The sequence below is a fragment of the Phalacrocorax carbo genome, chromosome 17, assembly GCF_963921805.1.
Source record: "Phalacrocorax carbo chromosome 17, bPhaCar2.1, whole genome shotgun sequence".
In the NCBI taxonomy this organism is placed as follows: Eukaryota; Metazoa; Chordata; class Aves; order Suliformes; family Phalacrocoracidae; genus Phalacrocorax; species Phalacrocorax carbo.
In genome coordinates, this window is record NC_087529.1 from 906,855 (window position 1) to 923,745 (window position 16,891).

General features: G+C 40.0%; 1 protein-coding gene across 4 annotated transcripts in view; it reads left to right on the plus strand.

The window, feature by feature from the left end:
* Positions 1 to 16,891, plus strand: part of TPST1 (tyrosylprotein sulfotransferase 1) — a 41,694-nt gene that overhangs the window by 15,610 nt on the left and 9,193 nt on the right. For all 4 annotated transcript variants that reach the window (XM_064467804.1, XM_064467803.1, XM_064467802.1 and 1 more), the window contains exons 2-3: positions 4,320 to 5,263; positions 12,180 to 12,378. In XM_064467804.1, the coding sequence (XP_064323874.1) occupies positions 4,419 to 5,263; positions 12,180 to 12,378 (1,044 nt within the window). In that variant the 5' untranslated portion in view covers positions 4,320 to 4,418. The remainder of the gene's footprint in view (positions 1 to 4,319; positions 5,264 to 12,179; positions 12,379 to 16,891) is intronic.

Consider the following 16,891-nt stretch of genomic DNA (forward strand, 5'->3'; position numbering starts at 1 on the left):
TGATAAGTTCAAGTGAAAGTATTTGTGGTTGATTGGTGTGGGCCTTTTTGGTCACATCGATGGGTTTTTTAGTTTTGCATGCAAATGGTCAATATTAAGAGCAATTTAGGAAACCTGCTCACAGACTGCAGTGCATATGCATAGTCACAGCTGGAACTGTGTTGAGACACAGGCTGTGAATTGAGGATTTCAGCCTTCAGTCGAACAGGCTTTCCTCCGATGCTGTTTGTTCCTCAGCTTGGTTCTGAAAGCTGGTGCTGGTTTGTGTGTGTTTGTGTTAAAGGGCTATCGTAATATCAGAGTAAAATGGTTAATGCACTTAGTCTTGATGTGTTTTTCTCTAGTGAGCAGCTACCTAGCGTTTGTGTTTGGGGAACATTAGTGTCTTCAAGGAGCAGTTTTTAGTTTGGAAGATGAAGATTTTTGTGGAGGGATTAGGGTGGCTTTTATTTTTTTTTTTTTTATTTTTTTTAAGGAAATCAGTTTCATGGAATTTACTCAAAATGGATAATGCTGGGGATTGTATGAAGTGTAAATATTTGCAGGTCACATGTGCTCTGTGGCAAAATACTGTTTCTCTCTTGTTAACTCTTCTCTCAAATGAATACTGACTTTTAACTAAATCTTTACTGTATCTAAAGCACTTAAAGAGATTCTGTGTACTATTTGCTAGTTTTCAGAAGAACAGTTTCCCTAACTGAAAGTTAAGTGTTCATGTGAAATCTCTTCAGGAGACTTTCTGCTTTCTGGTGCTATGGAAGTATTTTCTGAATGTGTGGGTTTTTTTGTTTCTTTAGCATTGTTCAGATGACCTCCACTTAAATTTCTGGGACTTTGTTCCTTTTAATGTCCAGATGCTTTAGGCACAGTTAAAGCCAGTTCTTCAGCAAGGAGCAGTAAGTAGAATGAAACCTGTCGCAGAGGATGAACTGGTTGTCAGAGTGGTGTTCTGGTAAGATTTGTGATTCTTAGGTTAGGACTCCAATTTAATTGTGGAAACAAAAACTATTAAGATGAGCTTTGAGTGTAGAATTGTGACAACTGTGGATTAGAATAAGCTTTGTTAGTGTGGAGGGGGAAGGTACTTTCTCAGCTCAGTGACTGGCTCTCCTGGATGCGCTGCAAGAGAAGAATACTGCTGTGGCAGGTGCGTGCATGAGGAATTCCCTTCCTTCTGCCCCTGCGCTGTCATGACATGGGAATTCTGTCCTCTGCCTGCTGCTGGCTGGCTGCACAGCCTCATGAAAAAGGGACTGTGATATGCAAGGCACTTGATTGCCAAGAGTTGTGGGCTGCCCTGCAGATTTGTTGCCTGTTCCTACCGAGCAGGTTGTGAAGGCCGGCGGCCTGGTGAGGGACAGGTGACTTGAAACTTTGAGTTGGTGATGGGATTTGCGTGGAGGAAAAGGGTAAGTGGATGGTGTTTTGGAGAAGGGTGTAGAGAGTAGGCATGTTCTTTGTTCAGGGACGTGTTGTGCATTGCTGACAGAGATGGAAAGCTTTGAGGAAGCCAGTCATTTAAAATGTTGGCGGTACCTCAGTGCTCAGAGCTCCTTACAGTTAAGAGCATTAAAAACATTCATGCTGTTCAGTGAGGTATTTCGGCTCTGAAAAGCAAGCTCTTATTTAAAATTTCAATTAAGAGTACTAATTTCATTTGGATTTTGAAAGGAAGAGTCAGATTTCAGCATATCTTACCTGAAAATCCAAAGCTGTTGAACTACAGAATATAGGTAAAACAATTGTCTTTACATTAGCTGTTACGAATGGAAAAAGTAAAGCTGGAGTGTGCAGGTTGGCGTGAACAGATCAATTCATCTGGGCAGCAGAGTAGCAAATTTATTTAAGCCAGTGTTGAATATAACTCACTGGTTTTCACTGTAAGTCATGGCATAGTCTTAGTCCTCCTTGTAAGTGTCTGCATTGGAATTCAGCAGACAGATTTTTAAACCTTTTGTTGCTGTCTAAAAGTTTGAGACTCACATGCTTGTCCAGAAATAATTTAATACAGTCTTTGTTTTTTCTTCTCACCTGTAAAAATGAAAAGTACTTTTAAATAATGCAATATCAAGAATCCTAAATGAAAAAAAAAATTAAAACCTTGTTTTTATTTTGTGTATCTTGGGGTTTCAGACTTCATCTCCTCATTACAGCTTGGATAAATAATAAAGTTCAAAAAAGGGGGTATATAAAATATTTAGTAATAGATGTGTTAGCTGTGCAAACCCTTAATTCTAATAGATGCCAAATTTGTTTTCAAATACTGAATTATACTATCATTGTAGAAAACAGTACCATACCTATCTGAGAAAAGCAGTGGCTTTTGGTGTGGTAAAATTCACTTTGTTCAAACAGTAATCATATTGAAAAATTGTTGTGTCATAGAGTAATAATCACTGCTTAAACTATTGATCAGAAAGAGGAATGAAAGGCATGCTATCGATATCTTACAAAATGGATGAGTCCTTGATTTGCCTCTATTTTCGTAATAGCTGTAAGGGTTTAAAAAGGACTGATTAATTTAAATGTGATACTTTAGAATGAGAATGAATATTATACTATAAGATAAATTGGTTTACAGTATATATTTCTATTCCATGCTATAAATACGAAATTGCTATAACCATGAACTTCATTAACGTGGGCTGCAATGATGCCATATAAAGGCATGGTTGTCTCTGCTGTTATTGTCAGTTGACTTCTGATGTGCTACATGGGCCCTTGCCATAAACCTTTCTATGCAGTAACCATCTATTCAGATTCTTAACTCTGAAATGTTACGTTTTATCTCGGAGGGGAAAGACACTTGCTGTCATACCAGCAAAAATGCAGACTTATCTAGATGAAGTAGAGGAGACTAAAAGAAAGAGCAAGCTTACCAGTACTGCTTAAAAGGCATCCAAACCTTCTTATTTGAAGGTAGAATGCAGTATATACTTTATTCTGTATAAATATATATATTTGTATTGTACATTGTACATGTACAATGTCAATGTACATTTAATTGTAAAAATCAAATACATTGTAATGTATGTTAGACACATACAAAAATATATGTATAATTCGATGCTTTATTACAAGACTTAAAATTATGCGAGGCTTTAACTTTTTTCCTGGGCTGCTGATGGAAAACAGGATCTATTTTTCTTTCTTCCTAATTTATTCAGTTTTTCAGTATTTCAGGTAACATTCTTTTGGAGTTCAAAACACCGCATAAGATGTGGGGGGAGGGTTGGTGGGGTTTTTGTGTTTTTAATCAATGGAATAATGAATGATTGTGGTTATGTTGGGTTTGGGTTTGTTTTTTTTTTAAGAGAAAAGTATCTCTAAGGGCTAAGTTTTAGGTAAAGAAAACAATAAAGGACTAAGTTCGGATGAAATCATTAGTTTTCTTTTGTATATCCTGCTTTGTATTATCTGGATACTGGGATAGACGAAAATTTTTAAGCCAGCATGGGTTGATTCTTTCGTTGGTGTTCTTGATCCTAGTCAGCTTGTTCTTGATCTTAGCCAGCTTTAACCCTGCATTCTGTTTGTAGGTTTTAATGACTATACACTTCTTTAGTCAAAAGTTCCCTTGAAGTAAAAATTGAAGTTTCCCTTGCTGCAAAGTCTTTTCTTAATTGCTTAAAGGCCTTGTTCAAGAACTGGACACTGTCAGTGTTGATATGTAAATGTGAAACATCTTTTACCGTCATCTCGTATCCTGTGAAGGAAATAGAGCATGTCAAGTGAAACATGACATGTGTAGTTATGTGAGAATACACATGTAGTTATGTGAAAATGTGACAGTGAGCAGGACACTGTTACCATCTATTCAGCAATCCAGAGTTATTCTAATACTTAAATTCTTCTGTGATTTCTAATGTGATTTGTGTGGGGTGTCTTGTTCATTGTTTTAACTAGGTGTCTGGCTCAGAGAGGTAATTTTGGGGTCTTTTTTCTGTAAAATCTCAAGAGTAGTAGTTTCTTAATTTTTTTAATGTGTAGAGCCCCATATAAATGATGTCTCTGCTTGACTGTAAAGTTTAACAGTAGCTATCAAGTGGTAGAATTCTTTCAAATATGTTGTTAAGATAAATTCTATATAAATAGTAATTGTAGTAATGAATCTTGTTATGATTTGTGTTGCTTCCATGGGTTAAAAATAAAAGGCTTTTATTATGGGATGATTGTGTTTAGACTTCGCATTTACTGTTCTTAATGAAACACCAGGAGATAATAGTTTTACTGAATGCTGCCAGGTATTTCTGTTGTTGATTTATCATAGTTCTTAACAAAGTTCTAAATGTTTTTAATTTTCTTTTCCCCCTTGCCAGACCTTAATTTATTTTGGATTAGGATTCCCATGGCATGTGAACTAGAAGACAGTTTGAAATAGAAGGTCTCGTTATTTTGAAGTGACAGTCTTTACCAAAATGGTTGGAAAACTCAAGCAGAACTTGCTGTTGGCATGTCTGGTGATCAGTTCAGTGACGGTGTTTTATTTGGGCCAGCACGCTATGGAGTGTCACCATCGAATAGAAGAACGCAGCCAGCCTGTGAGGATGGAAGGTGTGAGAAGCACAGTAAGAACTGCTTCCAATGTAAATGCAAACAAAACCTTTGCTTACAACAAAGACATGCCTTTAATATTTATTGGAGGAGTACCTCGAAGCGGCACTACCTTAATGCGTGCCATGCTTGACGCCCATCCAGATATTCGATGCGGAGAAGAGACAAGGGTAATCCCGCGAATTCTGGCAGTTAAGCAGATGTGGGCTAGATCAAGCAAAGAGAAGATCCGACTGGATGAAGCTGGAGTCACAGATGAGGTTCTGGATTCAGCCATGCAAGCATTTTTATTGGAAATCATTGTGAAACATGGAGAGCCTGCTCCGTATTTGTGTAACAAAGATCCTTTTGCTTTAAAATCCTTAACTTATCTTGCTAGGATTTTCCCCAATGCCAAATTTCTTCTAATGGTACGGGATGGTCGTGCGTCTGTGCATTCCATGATATCTAGAAAAGTCACAATAGCTGGGTTTGACCTTAACAGCTACAGGGACTGCTTGACCAAGTGGAATCGTGCTATAGAAACTATGTATAACCAGTGTATGGAGGTTGGTTTTGAAAGGTGTATGCTGGTACATTATGAACAACTCGTACTGCATCCAGAAAGATGGATGAGAACTCTCTTAAAGTTTCTTCACATACCATGGAACCAAGCAGTGCTGCACCATGAAGAGATGATTGGAAAAGCAGGGGGTGTTTCTCTTTCAAAGTGAGTATGAACGTTCCTCCTTTACCATGTATTGTTCTAAGAGATAAAATAGTACATTTTGCATATAAAAGACTAATCATAACTCGGTTTCAGTTTTTAAGTAGCTAATGATATCTTGGGAAGCTCATCTATGATGCAGATTGTCTAGAAAGTAAAAATGATTGTTAACTAACAACTTGCAATCTCAGATTGCTCCCACAAACAGCTGGCCCGCTAACATATGTGTATGGAGCATATGAAGGAACTTTTAATTAATGGTCAGTCCAACTTGAATTTGGATGTCTAGTATCAGCCTTTATTCCAATATAGCTTTGCTTTTCCCTGTGCCCCAAAATAAAGCTGGGCTGTTTTATCTAGGCTGGTGTTATCCATCCTAGCAAGATCACCCGTTTGATTTCAGGAACTTAAGTATTGTTGTCAATATGAGAACAGCCTTCGAGTTATATTTGCCAAGAACATACTCTTCCAGGAAACTTGAGAAACTGTTCCAATAAAATAGAAAGCAGAATTGGCGTGCTTTTCTGTTGGCATGTGCTCCTAAAAGGACAAGCACTTTGAATAAAATTAACCGTGTTGTAAGCAGATCTCTCAGTATTCTGTCATGCCATCTGTGCACCTGACTTACCTACTTTCAGAAGCCAAAATCCAGCTCTACTTAGAAGAACCTAAATAGGTGCTTTGAAAGGGGGGAGGAAGCTAGTTAATCTTCTCTTTTTGGTTTCTTGGCCATTATTTACAGCGGACCTTCTGAGATATGGAAGCTGGCTAGTCTTTATGGGGAAGAAAGGTGTGAATGTTTGAATCTGTTATTCCTTTTTTTCTGTGACAGGTAAATCTACCAGATTGTCTTATTCAATATTTTAGAAACGTAAACAGCCCTGTTCCAGCATGAAGGCATGCCCAGCTGAATTCCTTGGCTTCTGTTTTCTGAATATTCATCACTGGCCAAGTGCTTCTGAGTAACAGAGGCACCTTGCACAGCAAGCAATGTGGGCTGGGTAGAGACATGTCAAACTGTAATACTTTTTTTTTTTTAAACTACAAATTTGAGAAAAAAGAATTGGGAGATTTTCTTTAATGCCTAGGGAAGTGACAGTGTGGATTTGCTAATAGATTGTAGGGATTTAAAGCAAATCATAGAATTATTAGTCAGTGGCTACAAAGAGAATTTAAAGCTCAGATAATGCTTATAACTTTCCTGTCTGGAGGTTTTTGCATCACTATTCCCACAGAAGAAACCCAGCCACTGCCCCTGTGTTCACAGAGCTGTCAAGAATATCAAGACGGCATCTCAACTCTTTTTTTTTTTGCAGTATTGTTCGCTAGCAGATTGAAGCCATCTGATACTGTTAACCTGAAGCAGCGTACTGTTGTACCTCTCTGCAAGCTGTACCTGTATGTGAGCTTCTCTTTAGTTCCCTGTATCATGTTAACTGCTTCACAGTGGTGGCTTAAGGGGGAGGAAACTCATGTTTACTGATATAAATAGGTGGTTGCCAAGTTCTGTTAAGTGTCCTGTAAAAACAACTCTGCATAATGCTATTTCTGGTAAAATATTACTACCTTACATCTTCCAGATTGGTGTTTTTAAAAATTAATGTGCCTTTATACTATAAAACTCAGTAGCCTTACTGAATTCATACAGTTTAAAGTATTATTTCTTGCTAAACCTGGTGGAATGGGATGTGAGGAGTTGAGAATACTTTTTCATGTCTCTAAAAAACTAAGAAAATTGGTGGTTGAAGGTGGGATGTGGCATCATGATTATTTTAATCAAACTTGCAAATTTAAGACAAATGAGTATGGAATTATTCTGTGACCCTCAGTTCAATCTGTTCACAGAATTCTTTATGGTTTTATTATCTCATGAGATAACATGTGAAACTAATTCCATATTTCAGAAGGCTTTGGCAATAGTGGAAAAGAATGGTTTATTAGTGTTATGTCTATGGTGTTTATCTACTCAAATACCCTTGAAATATATGGTGAGATTTTTCAGTTGCAAGAGACCTTTATAATTTGATAATGATTTCAGTGACTCAGTCTTTTGAGGGCTGCAGTGAATATGAAATTCTCTAACTTGGATATCTGTTTTGTTTGTTGATATGATACTAATTGAAATTGTGCAGGGGGAGCTTGAGGTTTCCCCAGTTTTATTTCCTTGTACCAGTTAAAACCTGCTTTTGGCATCCCCAGCTCCTCACTGCCCTCTCGTGTGCACCGGAGCGCTGTGGACAGGGACAGCAGCCTCTCCAGGGGGTCCTTGCCCAGAGCAGGGGGTAACTGGCCAGAAAAGGTTTTCTTTGAGAAGATGCTTGCTAGGTAGCTTACTGAGAACTTGAGAGTCTGCCACAGACAGCTGGTCAAATTTTGACAACTGAACAAAATATATCTTGCATTAGACTTAGTTTTCCTTCTATCAGGTTGCATTTGGCTTGTTGTCAGCTGCAGCAAAACTCTTTATGGCCTCAGGTGTGCGTGTGGCTGTTAAGTTCTGGGTCAGGTTCTAAACAATGTTGTTCTCTTATGACTTAGAATTCCTCTTCAGGCTTACTGGAGAGTGCTTTCTACTTCACAGAGTGAATACTGTCTTCTTTCGGCTGACAGAGTCTTGAGCAGTGGACCTCCATATTCCGATGAGCAGCTTTCTCCCACCTGACTGCCCAAAGGGATGGTGCTGAAGATCACTTCAGAGATAATATAAGGAAATTCAAAACACTGCTGTCTCTAAAGCTCTGTGAGAAGACAGTTGTAAATTTACCACATGCCTAGTACCAAGTGCTTTAGGCTGTTTCATAATAGTATATTGAAGTCAGAACACACAAATTATGTAGCAGCTTTTACTGGCAGGAGCAGGAGATCACAAGCACCAAATCATTTGTACTGAATGTGATGTTCATGTAAAAGATGCCACCACACAGGCCTAGCCTCTGTAGCATAGTAGGGAAAGTATGATGATCTAGATAAGATTTGTTCCCTAGTTGTCTGTGAAGTATTAGGTAGTGTAGAAAACCTCTGAGGTCAAAGAACGAACAACGATTATAATCGGCAAGGCTGTGATACCGTGTAAAGACTTAAGAAAATAAGCAGAGAAACCTGCCTCGGTCATCTTCCACTCACCTGGAAGACTTCCAGGCAGGCTCAGTATCCATTTCAGAGGCATGACGCCTGCTCCAGGTAAGATGCCTGGAGGTATTTTAACTCTTGGAGGATTTTTGAAAAGAAATCTGGCAAGAGTTTGTTGTCTTGAGATACTTAAAACCACTTTGAGAAAGAGATCGCAGTATCACTAAAAGATCTTTATAATGATGTTACTACCCGGTAACAGAAAGCGACTGTTTAAGGATATATTTTTAACTCATCTGAAATCAAAATTAACTCTGTCAAATGAAATCTGTAGCAGATAGATGAGGCTCTAGATCAGTGTAAGGTGTTTTGTTTTCAATTGCATGCAGAGTTAAATTGTGCGTGCAGGCTGTTTCTCTTCCAGAGATGAGCTAGCCACCCTGTGACTCGCAGAATTCTTCAGGCAGCGAGCTGACCCCATTTGTCTCTTGTTCCAGACTTAAACTCATATGCAATAATATCTAATATTGCTATTAACAGACTAGGCAGTCTGTATTTATGATTCTGACTTTGTTCCCCCAGCTGCTTGATTTGAGGAAACTGCTGCTGTATTATCTTCTGCATTTGCATAGTAATCCATGCTTTTTCCATTGCTCATGCAGCCCTAGCCTCACTGTTGTTCTATTTTACTTAGTATTTTTGCCTCTTACTTTGGGGTTTTATCCAGCTACAAGGAGAAACACTGCATGGGTTTTAAGGATGTGCACCACAGCACTTGTAGTGGCACGAAACCTGTGGTTTGAAGTAATTGCCAACGTGGCTGTTCAAGGAATGTATTATAGCTGGTCTACATGCTATAACGTGTATTGTTAATATAGCTCTGGCATTTGCCTCCTAACTGAAAACAGCTGTAGTGACCACTGATGCAAAGAAATGTCAACCCTTTAATAGCAATTTTTATTAGTCTTACTGTGAAAATAGCAGTCTAGGCAAAATTACTTTAGAATATACTATTTTTAATACCTACCTTTCATTTGATACCAGTACAGATGTAGAAGTATTTGGAGTTAGTCCTGTGCTCCATGCTACCAGCTGCTTTCAAAGCTGAAACTGTTCCTGTGGTTTTGCAGAGGCGCCTGGAAGCAGTGACCAGGCAGCATTTGCCACATGCATACATAATCAAATTGCCAAGACTTGGTTTGTTTCCTTGTTTTGCTTTGGATTTGGGGGTATGTTTTTCCTCCTATCCCCTCTCTGTCTTCCCCCATACTCCTCAGATGTTCTTTGGTCTGAAGAATCTTTCCCACTAATTGTGTTTTACTTTTCTTCCCACCTTAACTCAAAGGACAGAAAAGGATTTAAACAGAAGACAAATGTGGTATGGTATATTTTTGAATTGGTGCCTAGGAGCAGCTAATTGCTTGCCTCTTGCCAGCTCTTAATCACCAGGAAATGTTTCTTGCTGAACTTATTGTTACCAGAGTGACAGCGGGGCAAAACATACGCATTTTAAATATGCTGTTACTTCAGGACAAGCTATTCGTATGTGTACTAATTTAGGTCCTAACTGATGTATAGGGCCCATTCTTTTGGGGTTCCAATAAACTATTAGCCAAGCCCATTACCTGGTTCTCTTAGTATCACCCTTATTTTAAACAGTCGAATCAATCTACAGCCTTGGTGAAGGCATTTTGGGCTTGGCTGGCTCTGTCTGAGAGGGAGAGTATCATAGATATTACACTTTTCAAATACCTAGTGATAAATTTTCCTTGAGGGTCCCACCCACTGTGGTTCTACGGACTCCTCACTGTTGTGGTGCTTTGTACTCTGTCTTGCCACTTTGAATTTCTGAAAATCATAACAGCTTCTTTTCTTGCCAATTTGATGTGAAGTCAGATGCTCATCTTATAACTTTAGAAAGATCAAAAAGGCAATGCGCAGACCTTTTAGTTCGCTATACAGACTTGTGATCTCAGGGCAATAGCCTTCAGGATGGCTGAAATTTGGTCACAACTCCCTGGTCCCAAAATCCCATTCTGCATTCCTGCCTTTGGTGTGAGCGACTGAAAATGACTGAAGAGAGTAAGGCTGAAAATTCTGGGGTTTGTCAGGTGCTTACTCATCAGCTCCATTAAACACCTTTTGCAGCAATCTGTGAAGGCCCTGCTTGCCAACACAGTTTCCCTGTGGGTGACCATTTCCCCATCTGTTTTGTTCTTCGTTGATTGTGTTTAGAATACTTAAGTTACTGACATTCCAGCATTGTATGACTAACTTCCTTCCTCAGTGCTGGAAGAATTTTAACTATGATGACAAGTGAAATAGAGTAACAAGGTAAAGGCTGGTGTTAAGATCAAATTAATGACTGGCAGACGTGCATACGTAGTCTGTAATTTAAAGCTTTCATTGCACAAGTACAGCATGCATCTGAGTGGGATGCCTCTTGCTATTGATTTAATGTTTGTCTAACGTGCAACAATACTTCAGCCTCTTCTTGGACTCAGGAGGTTAATTAGATAACTGTAGTTAAACTTGTTCCTCTTGCAGGTTGATATCAGTCTTGAGAATAATTTGATGTTAGCTCAGGCTTCTGGTATCAGAAACTATTGGGACTATTTCAGGAAATTTCCATTTATTTTTCTCATTCTGCTGGCTGTATAACTCTGAAGAATTAGCTGCTTGAATCTCAGTATTCCCATTCTTTATCTCCGGTAGATGAGGTACTGGTGTTATGGTTTGTACTGTTACTTTCAAGTATAACAATTTTGTTTTATGGGTGGTAGTGCTTTTTGAGATCAAAAATCTTTATGATGTAACTAAGTCCTGGGAAGGATGACAGCTGCAAGTGGATGTGACAGCTGTATGCTCAGCATCAGGTTTCAGGCAGGTATAGCCGGCCAGCAGGAACTACTGACAGTGGCATACCTTATAGGATTGCTTGCAATGCAGATGTAAATATTACTTTCGGCATCTTGTATATACAGATCTGATTTTTAACCTGCCTTAAAAGAAAGGGGAACACTGACATCCAAAATGCATGTGCACTCTTTCTGAGTTCAGGATAAAGTTTGGAGAGTTCTAAATTAGCCTGTTGTGAGTCCTGCTGGCCTGTTTCAGAAATAAAGAGAGTAAAGGAGTTGTATGTCTTCTAATCTAAAAGAAGTGTGGAAAAACAAAGTGATGCCAGATTTCTTCCTTTAAAAAGAGACCAACAAAAACTAGGGTGTAAGAATGAAAGTGACTTTAGGACTCTTGATTAAATGAGCAACGAATCAACTATTTTCTAAATAGCGTACATATGACACTGCAATGATTACGCACTTGCCTCTCTAAGAACTGTAATGACCAAACACTTGATCAGTAAAAGGAGCGGTTATGAAAAATATTATTGCAGTCTGTATTTTTTATCATTTTCATAGGTCTCTCTCTTATTTTAAAAAAAGAGTTTAGTCCCAGAAGAGAAATGGCACATGGATTTTCATTTAGAATACAACTTTTAAGACATCTAACACAATGAAACAGCAAATTTGGGAAAACGGCTTTCTATGTAGGTGTGTGCATACTTCTCATTTAGCAGCTCTTTGGCTTTCACTGCTGTCTTTATGTAAAAAGTGTGCTTCGGCACATTCTATGGGAAAGCCTAAACCAGAAAGTGTGCATGAACATTGTACTAGTTATTCTCATTTTAGTCTTACATAGTAAAACACTTCCCATCAGCTCTGTAGAAACACGAAATTTTGAGAAAGAAGGAGGAAAAAAAAACCCCAACAAAACAAGTTAAAAGTCTTAATGCTAGTGAAGAAGCAAGTATTGGTTGGAGTGCAAAATATAACCTTTCTTCCCTCCACAGAGTGGAAAGATCTACTGACCAAGTAATCAAACCAGTCAACGTGGAAGCATTGTCAAAATGGGTTGGGAAGATACCTGCTGACGTCCTGCAAGATATGCCCGTGATTGCACCCATGCTAGCAAAACTGGGCTATGATCCGTATGCCAATCCACCAAATTATGGAAAGCCAGATCAAAAAGTTGTGGAAAACACAAGGAGGGTAAGGCAATTTTGTGTGTTTTAATTATTGACCAAATGGATGTGAGCAGAAGTCTTGTGGGTTTTTTTGATTTTTAAGTCTGTTTCTAATACCTTTTGATACTTTGCAATGTGTTTTCCTTGCCATGGTGGGAAGAAGGAAGAATTCTGGGGGACCTTGAGCATTGAAAGTCTGGCTCCTGCTGTTTGTCTTCAGTTTGGTTCATCTTCCTTTACCCCAGCCCCAGGCTTGAGCTGTGTTCTTTGGTGTATGTAGCTGAACCTCCTGAGAATCATCCAGGTAGTTGGGGAACTAATTACTATGGGGAAAAAAGCTAGCTTTCTCGCCTGGGCATCAAACTTGATTGATGAGCTCAGCTTTTTATACATGAGGGTTGGCAGAAGCTCTATCACAAAATTAGACCCCAAATACTTGGTAGAATTTGAAAAGTGAAGGCCATGGAAGATGGCCCAAGATGATCAAAATGTCAGATTTTCCATTTCTTTGCTGTCCTTTGTAGAACAAACAAAAGATGGAGGAAGGTCTGGTGATGATTAACATAAACTTAAGGATTTTAAAGTAATCATTGGAAAAATTAATTTTAAAGCACTGTCTTCCACTAACCTTCCAATATTTAAAAAACTGCTTGGTATGCTGATGGGCTAGATACTAATGGGAAAAAAAATTGCTTTTGGTGAGGTCTGTAAATGTTTTTGCATTATTTCTTTATAGGAGCCCTCCCTGGGAAACTGTCATTAAACAGTTGATCAACGCATTAAAGGATGGCAGGTTGACTATTTTAATAGTTGTTAGCTCAGCATGGAAAAAGTAACCCATCTTTTCTGGTAGGGGTAGTGGTTAACATTTTATAGGTTTCCTGGTACTTACTGTTTTCAAAGGCTCACAATTAACCTCTCTGCGCTCAATTCAACTCTTTAAAAAAAAAAAAAGTGTGTTCAGTACTACTTCACGGAGCCTTGAAAACATGAGGCTTTCAAAATGTCGTGTACCCCAAGGACCCATCTAAAACGACGGTCAGTGAATCAATGTTCGAGTTTGCATTAGGATGGTTTCAGTTCTTCCCCAGTCACTTTGCTTTGTTTCCTCCCAGCTGGTTCCCAGCAAATCCCTGCTCAGGCCTTTGGGTCCTTCTCTTTGTCTTTCTCTGTGACTATGGAAACATTAATGTCCTGACTTCCTAGGGCTTCAAGATTTGAGGCTTCCCAATTTCCAGGCCAGTTTGCAGCTTAGGTTTCCCTGATCCTCAGGGCAGCAGGCTCATCATCCTCTCTAGAAGTGCCAGGCTTCCAGGCCCTCGTGTATCTTGTACAGTAGATTGCCAAAATGCTGGCCACTGAGCTTGGCCTTAAGCCAAGTAAGTTTTGACATAACTAATATTCTGGTCGGTGATCAGTGGGAACTGACTCACTTCTGAAGAATGCTTTTTGTTTTCCCCACAGCTTTATTTTGTTTTTAGTTGGGGATGGGGAACAACAGATACATTTCAAAACACTTCAAGGTGTTTGGGAGAAGTTGGGGGGCGGAGGCAGAGAAAGGGAGAGAAGGAACTGTGATGTGTTAGTTTTGCCCATCGGGGTAGCGTATGCTGCCCTGTGGGTTTACCCTCCTCTTCCATGAACCTATGCTGACTTATTTCTTGCTGCTACAGCTTGGGGAAGAGGGCATGTATTTAAAAAACAAAACCAAAAACAAACCACCACCACCACCACCCCCAAAAAAACCAACCCCAACCAAAAAAAAACCCAAACCCCTTTGATCTAGATTTTCCAGCCTGTAGGAGCTGGCACTTGACAAGTTAAGTGCGTTATTGCATACTCTTAGCTGGTGAATTTGTAAATTACTGTAGCACTATTTTGTTCTTGCGCCCTTCTTAAATTTCTTCACCTGGGATAGTCTTTCAGACATTCGTGCTGGGTATATTGTTGGAGGGGAAGCTGTCAAAATCTTCCCAAAGTTACTCTTCAGTACGTAATGAAAATCTGTATAAATCTTGCACATAACTGTTTATTGTACACTTTGTGTTTGGAAGCTGTTCTATTACATTTATATTTGTGGTCTCTGAGAACTTTAAACTGAGTATAGAACTTGAATTTTATTCATTGAAAACAGATAAAAGTTTAGACTTCTAAAGCTGAACTGTACTGGGTTAGCATAGTAACCCCTGAGAGTAACTAACTTGAAATAATGTTGAATTATCTGATACTCCGATAGCGTCGTAGTTTCTTAGTCCATTTAAAACGGCGTGAGCTAGCACTTCAGCTGAAGGAAGTTACCTCTGCTCCTGGCTGGCAAACAGAAAGCAATAGTAAGGGGGAAGAACTGATTTTTTTTTTTTCTTTTGGTGTGGTTGTTCAGGATTATGTGGTGCGGGCCAAAATTGCTTGTGGAAGTTGCAGCAACAGAACAACAGGGTGGAAGCCCAACACCACTGAAATTACTGGCAGGGGATATTCTGGCTCCACCTAAAGATGGAACACCACTGTCATCTAGTTCATTGCTGTCAGACATGTTAAAAACCAAACAAATCAGTTCATGTTGTTACAGAGAGTTCTTGCTTTGCATACTAAAAAGCATTTTTATACTCTACATACAAAATCATGAAGATCAGTGGAATGAAAATATGCCAATTGGTCAGGATGAAAACATACTCATAGCTAGAAAGCCTCTTTTGAACGCAGACAGCTTGGCATTTTATGACTAGAAGTCTGTGTATTGCCCAGCTGTAGAAGATAATTTGGAAAGATTCCAAACTTTAAACTGCATGTCTTTGTTCTAAAACATGCTTAAATGCTGCTTGTAGAACTGCATGTATACTACACTGCAGTAACTGCACTGAGCAAGATCTGTCTCTTGGAAAAGACTACAAATTAAACTTCATGGAATGTCCTGAGTTAGAAGGGACCCGCAAGGCTTCCCTTGGTCAACTAGGCAGGTAACCTTGTCATAGAAAGAAATTAAGTTTGTTAAGCAAGACTTTCCCCTCGTGAGCCTGTGCCGGCTGGGAACAATGACTGTGTCTTTCAGGTGTTTTTCCAGTAACTCCCAGAACAATCTTGTCCATAGTTTTGCCAGGCACAGAAGTGAGACTGACAGGCCTGTAGTTACCAGGGTCATCCCTGTTGCCCTTCTTGACTATTGAGATGTTTGCCAGCTTCCAGTGAACTGGGACCTCTCCAGATTCCCAGGAGCATTGAAAAATCATCAAAAGAGGTCTTGCTCTGACATCAGCCAGCTCTTTAAGTACCCTTGGATGAATCCCATCAGGCCCTATCGAGTCACAGGGATCCAGCTAGAGCAGCAAGTCCCGCACAAGTTCAGGGTAGATTGGGAGTTTATCATTCTCACAGTCACAGTTCTCTAGCCCAGGGCTCTGGGGGCCCCAGAGCCCGTAAGTGGCGCTGAAGATGGAGATGAAGACAAGCATTAAACATCTCTGCCTGCGTCCCTGTTTGTGAGGTGACTATGCTCATCAAGTAACAGGCCAATGTTATTTCTGGCCTGCCTTTTGCCATTAACATTTTAAAAAGCCCTTTTTATTGTCTTTCACAGTAGTGGCCAGTACTGTTCCTCCCTGCAGTGGTGAACAGCATCGCTGTAGCCCTCACATGTTGCCTGACCTTGCTTCCACTGGACATATACCTTCTTTTTTTGCCTTATTTCTAGAAGATGATCCTAGCTCAGCCAAGCCGGCCTTCTGCCTCATCTGCCTGACTCCCTACACTCTGGGATTGCCTGCTGCTGTGCTCTTAGGAGGTGGTACTTACAAAGTGACCAGCACTGATGGACCCCAGTGTCTTCAAAAACTTTCCGTGGGACCTTACTAAGCAGTTCTCTAAGCAACCTGAAGTCTGTTCTCCTCATACCCAGAGTTGAGGTCTTGCTGGAAGTTTTCCTCCTGTTACCATAGAATTTTAAACTTGACTACTTCATGGTTGCTGTGCCCAAGGCAGCCACCAATTGCCACTTCACCCACGAGACCCTCCCTGTAAATAAGCAACAAATCGAGGAAGGCTCCTTTCCTGGTCAGTTCCCTTAGTACCTGTTTGAAGACTTTATTGTCCAGGTGGTTTAGGAACCTTCTGGACCTGTGTCCCAGCCATGTGATATTCCCAGCTGACATCTGGCAAGTTGAAGTCCCCCATAAGGACAAGGAGGGATGACTTAGAGGCATCCCTTAGTTCCTTAAAGAATAATTCATCGATGCCATTCATCTCCTGGCTGGGTGGCCTATAGTAGACTCCCACGACAACATCCACTTTTCTTGTCTGTCCCTTAATCCCTACCCGGAGGCTCTCAACTGTGCCATCGCCAGCTGCAAGCTCTGTGCATTCCAGCTCCTCTACTACATGCAGTGCCACCCCCCCGCCTCGCCTGCCCTGCCCTCCTGACTTGTGCTCAGCAGTGAAAATACTGCTCAGCAATTTCAGAGCTGCTGCTGTTAGTCCCGACAGTGTAAGGTGCCTAAAGCGAGGGCTAGTACTGGAGAAAAATGGAAGGAATGGCTAGTGTGGTG